This window comes from Piliocolobus tephrosceles, chromosome X, assembly GCF_002776525.5.
Source record: "Piliocolobus tephrosceles isolate RC106 chromosome X, ASM277652v3, whole genome shotgun sequence".
NCBI lineage: Eukaryota > Metazoa > Chordata > Mammalia > Primates > Cercopithecidae > Piliocolobus > Piliocolobus tephrosceles.
Window position 1 is genome coordinate 75,516,241 of NC_045455.1, and position 8,413 is coordinate 75,524,653.

The window sequence follows — 8,413 nt, forward strand, 5'->3', positions numbered from 1 at the left end:
CTCTGCTGGAATTTGCAAGGTTTTCTGTTTTCGGGGGTTGTTCTTTGTTTTCCTACAGGCTCATAATTTCAAATTAGTGATGCTTCCTTTTTTTCTATATATATAAAGGCTGGAAGAAAACTTGTCGAACCTTTATATTCTAAGAACTGAGTAATTATTCCACAAACCAATAAACATTAACAGCGTCCTATAACCAACTCATTTAATCTTCACACAATCCCATGAAATACTACTGTTCACGTTGTACCAAAGAAGAAACAGTTCAAAGAGACAAGTCGAACAATACATACTAGAACGAGGCGACTACTGTGGATTCCAAAACCAAAGTTCCAAACCATAAAATAGAAGCCAGGAAAACTGGCGCTTTGGAGTGTCGTCAGTTAAAACAAGGAACACCAGAGAACTATCGCGATATTACACAAACTACTATTCCCAACATGCAAAGCGGATTCTTTCCCTCGGTATCGGCCTGGGAGCCCGAGAGCCCCAGCAGCCCTCGGGGCGCGAAAGGCAACCTGGGAGCGGTAGTTCTCCTGGGCGCCTAGTATTGTCGTCCACGCGGCAGTAGCGGCTTCTACCGCTCCAAGCCAGCGGGTCCTGTGAAGGCGAGCAGACGCGGAGAAAGGACGCGGGAGTGAGAGAGGGTGAGTCAGCTACTGTCTAAACGATAAAGGGAGGCAGCTCCGCAGGGTAGGGCTGAATTCAGTAAATGGGCTCGTGCTGCGGTCTTTTGGGAGACGCTGCTATCTTAGCGTCAGCGAGGGAAGGTTGAGGAGGAGCCAGAGCCGGGTCCGGCAGCCTTTCTCGCCATCAGCGCCCGTCGCCATCTCCACCATGCAGTCCCGGGAAGACGCCCCGCGCTCTCGCCGCCTCGCCAGCCCCCGTGGTGGGAAGCGGCCCAAGAAGATTCACAAACCCACAGTTTCGGCCTTTTTCACGGGTCCAGAGGAATTAAAGGACACGGCCCATTCTGCAGCCCTACTGGCACAGCTCAAGTCCTTCTACGATGCGCGGCAGCTGTGTGATGTGACCATCGAGGTGGTGACGCCTGGCAGCGGGCCTGGCACGGGTCGCCTCTTCCCCTGCAACCGCAATGTGCTGGCCGCCGCGTGTCCCTACTTCAAGAGCATGTTCACAGGTGGCATGTACGAGAGCCAGCAGACCAGCGTGACCATGCACGATGTGGACGCCGAGTCCTTCGAGGTGTTGGTCGACTACTGCTACACGGGTCGTGTGTCTCTCAGTGAGGCCAACGTCGAGCGCCTGTACGCGGCCTCCGACATGCTACAGCTGGAGTATGTGCGGGAAGCCTGTGCCTCCTTCTTAGCCCGACGTCTTGACCTGACCAACTGCACGGCCATCCTCAAGTTTGCAGACGCCTTTGGGCATCGCAAGCTGCGATCCCAGGCCCAGTCCTATATAGCTCAGAACTTCAAGCAGCTCAGCCACATGGGTTCAATTCGGGAGGAGACTCTAGCAGATCTGACCCTGGCCCAACTGCTGGCTGTCCTACGCTTGGATAGTCTGGACGTGGAGAGTGAGCAGACAGTGTGCCACGTGGCAGTGCAGTGGCTGGAGGCTGCTCCCAAAGAGCGGGGTCCCAGTGCTGCAGAAGTCTTCAAGTGCGTGCGCTGGATGCACTTCACTGAAGAAGATCAGGACTACTTAGAAGGGCTGCTGACCAAGCCCATCGTGAAGAAGTACTGCCTGGACGTTATTGAAGGGGCCCTGCAGATGCGCTATGGTGACCTGTTGTACAAGTCTCTGGTGCCAGTGCCAAACAGCAGCAGCAGCAGTAGCAGCAGCAACTCTCTTGTATCTGCAGCAGAAAATCCACCCCAGAGACTGGGTATGTGTGCCAAGGAGATGGTGATCTTCTTTGGACACCCCAGAGATCCCTTTCTCTGCTGTGATCCATACTCGGGGGACCTTTACAAAGTGCCGTCACCTTTGACCTGTCTGGCTCACACTAGGACTGTCACCACCTTAGCTGTCTGTATCTCTCCTGACCATGACATCTATCTAGCTGCCCAGCCCAGGACAGACCTCTGGGTGTATAAACCAGCTCAGAATAGTTGGCAGCAACTTGCAGATCGCTTGCTGTGTCGTGAGGGCATGGATGTGGCATATCTCAATGGCTACATCTACATTTTGGGGGGGCGAGACCCTATTACTGGAGTTAAATTGAAGGAAGTGGAATGCTACAATGTTAAGAGAAACCAGTGGGCATTGGTGGCTCCACTGCCCCATTCTTTTTTATCCTTTGACCTAATGGTAATTCGGGACTATCTCTATGCTCTCAACAGTAAGCGCATGTTCTGTTATGATCCTAGCCATAATATGTGGTTGAAGTGCGTTTCTCTGAAGCGCAATGACTTTCAGGAAGCGTGCGTCTTCAATGAGGAGATCTATTGTATCTGTGACATCCCAGTCATGAAGGTCTACAACCCAGTTAGGGCAGAATGGAGGCAAATGAATAATATTCCCTTGGTGTCAGAGACCAACAACTACCGGATTATCAAGCATGGCCAAAAATTGTTGCTCATCACCTCTCGCACCCCACAATGGAAAAAGAACCGGGTGACTGTGTATGAATATGATATTAGGGGAGACCAATGGATTAATATAGGTACCACATTAGGCCTCTTGCAGTTTGATTCTAACTTTTTTTGCCTCTCTGCTCGTGTTTATCCTTCCTGCCTTGAACCTGGTCAGAGTTTTCTCACTGAAGAAGAAGAAATACCAAGTGAGTCTAGCACTGAATGGGACTTAGGTGGATTCAGTGAGCCAGACTCCGAGTCAGGAAGTTCAAGTTCTCTTTCTGACGATGATTTTTGGGTGCGTGTAGCGCCTCAGTGAAATGCACAGGATCAGCAGGGTTTGTTGTAACTGAATTGAAACACTAAGTTGTTTTTACTGTTTTGGAAAATATCTTAAATATCTTTTTTGTTCCTAAAGGAAAGGAAAAGTTGATTAACTGCTGGTTTGGTTTAGAAAAAGTAATATTTGAAATACGAGGGTAATTTAATATTACAAATTTTAACACTCAAATCAACCTTTTAATAATTTTCTGTGCTAAGGGTCCAGTATTTATTTGATTATTTAGTATGTTTATGTTTGATGATACTAATTTAGTCTTTTGATAAATTTTACATTCTGTTTACTGCCACAAGCTTATCTTTTTCTTCGGAACAATGTAGATTTCCAAAATGGTTAACCTAAGGGGTCTTTGCAAAATGTGTTATAAGTTAAACATAATTTGGGAAGTTTTACTTTTGTTTTCTTCTATGAAGAAAAAAACGCAGGCCGGGCGCGGTGGCTCACGTCTGTAATCCCAGCACTTTGGGAGGCCGAGGCGGGTGGATCACCTGAGGTCAGGAGTTCAAGACCAGCCTGGCCAACATGGTGAAACCCCATCTCTACTAAACATTCAAAAATTAGCTGGGCCTGGTGACGTGTGCCTGTAATCCCAGCTACCTAGGAGGCCAAGGCAGGAGAATTGCTGGAACCCGGGAGTCAGAGGCTACAGAGAACCGAGATTGGGCCACTGCACTCCAGCCTGGGTGACAGAGCAAGACTCCGTCTCAAAAAAAAGTATATGTGTGTTAGAGTGACTGAATGATGATTTCATTTATAATAATACAGAGAATAGCTATAAGCTCATTGACAGTAAAAACAACAAACCAGGATTCTGCTGTTTGAAAAGAAGTTTCGTTTTAATTTTGGAATTTAGGATATAGATTTGCAAAGTGACCAGTTTTCATCTAAAAAATTATATTCTGGTTGTGTCACCAAATCATCAAAAAACTTTAAAAAAGAAGTAACTTGCTTTGTAGATTTGTATTGTTGATCTAAACCTGATACATGCTTCGTTTAATCAGAGGAATAATCCTTTTTTCCGCTGGACATGTATAAATTTCACTGGATTGTATAAATTTTTATCTATTGCCTTAAAAATGTATGTGATTCTCAATATGTTTTAGCTGCACAGTTTTGGTGTTCATCTTAGAGGATTCTTCAGCAGAAGTGATATTTCTTTACTGTTTTGTGAGGTAATACTGATTTTGAAAAGATATATAAGCTAAAAACAATATTTCGTTGATATCAGTAGTCATTGTGTTAACTATAAAGTCAAGTGCCAGCAAAGAACTTTAAAACTATAAAGCTGTGTATAGAACTGTTTTGTGTAGCATGAAAATACTCTGTCAACTTTTTAAAGTCACTAAATGTTCTTGATTATCAGCTTGAAGGTATTTTTGTATTACAAGTTGACAGTTGCTGGGTGTAGTGCCTCATGCCTGTAATCCTAGCAACTCAGGGGGCTGAGATGGGAGGATTGCTTCAGCCCAGGAGTTTGAGAGCAGCCTGGGCAACATAGCAAAACCCCATCTCTACAAAAATAAAAAATATGTCTGGGAATGGTGGCCCAAGTCTGTAGTCCCAGCTATTCGGGAGGATCACTTGAATGTAGGATCACTTGAGTCTGGGAGTTCAGGGCTGCAGCTATGATCGTGTCTCTGCACTCCAGCTTTGGCAACAGAGCAAGATCCCCATCTTTTAGAAAAACAAAGTTGATAGTTAAAGAACATAAGTGGATGATGGCATTTGAGGCCACTGGTGAAAGTATGTTTTCTCTAAAATATTTCTCTAATAGTGATATAAATGGCTATTTTATTATGATGTTTGTATGTGTTTTGTATTTCTCTGTAAACCGTGCTCCAGTCTTTGTTTGTCTGTTACCATAATGTGAGAGAAAGTCCAGGAACAGAGACTAAATCCCACGAAACTGACATTGTTAAACACACTAAAACAAAAGTACTTACCTCTTGAAGATTTAATATATAATGGTTGACATGATACATGTACATGATAAATGACCAGATGCTTATGGTCTACATTTTCTTTTATCCTGTTAGTATTACCTTCCTTAATCTTTGTTCATTAACATGCTAATTCCTCTTCAGTGTTTATTTTCTAGTGACAGAATGTTAATATTTGTTACACCCTGGCAGAAGGGAGAGAAATGTGTTGGGGATGGGTAACTAAATTTTTGAGTAAAACATCCTAAGATGAGAATGGAAGAGGGAGACACAAAAAGAGTTATAACAAAAAACAATGGTTTTTTTTAGCCATTTGACTGGCTCTTTAAATAGTCTACAAGACATTCATGTTTAACATCACTTTCAGTGAAATAAAATGTGCCGTACTAGTATGTGCTTCAAAAGGGCAGATGTGCTTTAGTGCCCTAAGGCTAAATTTTGGTCATTTGACATCAGAGATGTTACAAGTATTGCACTTAATACGCGCCTGTTTCTCAATAGTGTTATTTTTTGGCTAGCATTTTCTTTACCATTATCTTGTTGATAGCTTTTTGTTCTCTAAGGTTGAAACATGACAGTGCTAATCTCAAACAGATTACCCATCTGCAGAATTAAGGAAAGCAATTTATGTGTGAAAGACATTCTCCAATTCGTCATTCTCAACCTTTGAATTAAAGCTTATACTAAATAGTAGTATATCGTGGGAAGGATTTTGGTTTTGTGATATTTCTGTAAATTAAGGAATAGATGTTAACCATTATTTTGTAGAAAAGTGATTTGTATGTGGTTAATTATAAATAAAACTGGTACCAGAACTTATGCTTCCTGACTTCTTACTTCAGTGATTCTACTAAATGTATAAAACTTTTGTGTGTGCAGTTAATTAGGGGTCCCCAGCCCCCAGGCTGCAGACCTGTACCGGTCTGTGGCCTGTTAGGAACTGGGCTCACACAGCTGCAGGCAAGCGAGCCTTAGGTCTGCCTCCTATTAGATCAGCAGTAGCATTAGATTCTCATAGGAGCATAAACTCTATTGTGAACTACATGTGCAAGGGATCTACGTTACATGTTCCTAATGAGAATCTGATTAATGCCTGATGGTCTGAGGTGGAATGGTTTCATCCTGAAACTATCCCCATACCCCTAGTCATGGAAACAGGTCCCTGGTGCCAAAAAGGTTGGGGATCACTGCAGTGCTGAAATCCCTTCATGACAACATAATTGTATAGTTTTCCAATTAATCCACACATATTTTAGCAAACACTTAATATAATGTCATTTGTCAGACTACCATCTGTAAGATTTAGAATGACATTAATTATCCTTTGTATTTATGTCCCTATAGTCTGAACAGCTGAGAACCCAAATTATTGTAAATTCTTTTAAATGCAGATGATAAGTAGTATTAGAGTTTTCAAAAGGATAAAATAGAAACAAATTTAGCCACTAACTTGTCTAAATATGGATTACAGATTGAAATTAAGTAGTAATAGCTCTTTTTCATCATTTTTAATTGAGCAGGGATTTATTTTTTAATTTTTATATCTTGTTGAGAATCTGAGGAAAGCTTTTGATCCATTCCCAAGCAAAAGGGACATAATTATAATTTCAAGGATGTTTCCCATTTCTGAAGCTCATCAGACCCAAGGTAAGAGCACTTGTAATAGGATCTCTTTTGCCATACCTGCTTAAAAATTTCAACACCCCTTTTATTATTCTAAATAACCTGATTTGTTTTTAAATAGAGACAGGGCCTGTATTAATCTGTTCTCATGCTGCTAATAAAGACATACCCGAGACTGGGTAATTTATAAGGAAAAGGGGGTTTAATGGACTCACAGTTCCATGTGGCTGAGGAGGCCTCACAATCATGGTGGAAGGCAAAAGGCCAAGCAAGGTGGCTCATACCTGTAATCCCAACACTTTGGGAGGCCAAGGTGGGCGGGATCACATGAGAGCAGGAGTTTGAGACCAGCCTGGCCAACGTGGCAAAAACCCGTCTCTACTAAAAAATACTAAAATTACCTGGGCTTGATGACAGGCACCTATAGTCCCAGCTACTCTGGAGGCTGAGGCAGGAGAATCACTTGAATCCAGGAGGCAGAGGTTGCAATGAGCTGAGATTGTGCCACTGCACTCCAGCCTGGGCAACAGAGTGAGACTCCATCTCAAAAAAAAAAAAAAGTCACACCTTACATGGTGGCAGGGGAGAGAGAGCATGTGCAGGGGAGCTCCCTATATAAAACCATCAGATTTTATGAGACTTATTCACTGTCAGGAGAACAACACAGAATAGACCCACCCTCATGATTCAATTACCTCCCATCGGGTCCCTCCTGTGACATGTGGGAATTACGGGAGCTACAATTCGAGATTTGGGTGGGGACACAGACAAACCATATTAGAGTCTCATTATCTTGCCCAGGCTGGAGTGCAGTGGCACAATCATAGCTCACTGTAAACTTGAACTCCTGGACTCAAGCCATCCTCCCACCTTAGCCTCCTGAGTAACTAGGACTACAGGCACACACCACCATTACCAGCTAATTTTTTAAGAATTTTTGTTGAAATAATACACTCCTGGCCTCAAGTTTTATCCTCCCACCTCAGCCTCCCAAAGTGCTGGGATTACATGTATAAGCCACCATGCCCAGCCTTATTCCAACTAAGGCTTTATTTTTTTTGTTTTTATTTTTGTTGAGACAGAGTCTTGCTCTGTCTCCCAGGCTGGAACTCAGTGGTGCAATCTCAGCTCACTGTACCCTCCGCCTCCTGGGTTCAAGCAGTTATCCTGCTTCAACCTTCTGAGTAGCTGGGATTGTAGGTGCCTGCCACTACACCCAGCTAATTTTTATATTTTTAGTAGAGACAGTGTTTCACCATGTCAGCCAGGCTGGTCTCTTTTAACCATGTAAGGTCTTCCATGGCTGCATCCCAAGTCTGCATTAAGATTTCAGAGGCCAGCTTTCCCTATAGTAAACTTAAAGCCTTTCTCAGGCAGAAGCAGAATCAATTGTGAAGATATTTGAAGATCCAGAAACTACAAGGCAAATGCAGCCAACCAGGGATGGTAGGATACCGTTTGACTACCTGGCAGACCAGCTTGGCTTTAGGCAGGAATATTTAGAATAGCTCTACAGATAGTCAAAATTCCAATATGAATGTGGGAATTACTCAGGAGCAGCAGAATATCTTTATTTTTTTAGAGTGTTGGTGAATTCTTAATTTACAGATTAGCTGTGTTTTGCTTCACTTGCAACTACATTGAAGGTTCCAGCAACAGATAGATAATAATTCTGGGCCGGGCGCGGTGGCTCAAGCCTGTAATCCCAGCACTTTGGGAGGCCCAGACGGGCGGATCACGAGGTCAGGAGATCGAGACCCTCCTGGCTAACACGGTGAAACCCCGTCTCTACTAAAAATACAAAAAATTAGCCGGGCGAGGTGGTGGGCGCCTGTGGTCCCAGCCACTCGGGAGGCTGAGGCAGGAGAATGGCGTGAACCCAGGAGGCAGAGGTTGCGGTGAGCTGAGATCCGGCCACTGCACTCTAGCCTGGGCGACAGAGCAAGACTCCGTCTCAAAAAAAAAAAAAA

The 8,413-nt window shown here is 43.7% G+C and overlaps 1 protein-coding gene and 1 pseudogene across 1 annotated transcript; both read left to right on the forward strand.

Annotated features, from left to right (window-relative positions):
- The first annotated feature begins 472 nt into the window (after positions 1–472).
- LOC111540518 (kelch repeat and BTB domain-containing protein 6) lies at positions 473–5,635 on the forward strand. Its single transcript, XM_023208902.2, has one exon. The coding sequence runs from the start codon at positions 835–837 to the stop codon at positions 2,857–2,859; it is 2,025 nt and encodes a 674-aa protein (XP_023064670.1). The 5' UTR covers positions 473–834; the 3' UTR covers positions 2,860–5,635.
- Positions 4,599–8,413, forward strand: part of LOC111540433 — a 5,040-nt pseudogene continuing 1,225 nt past the window's right edge.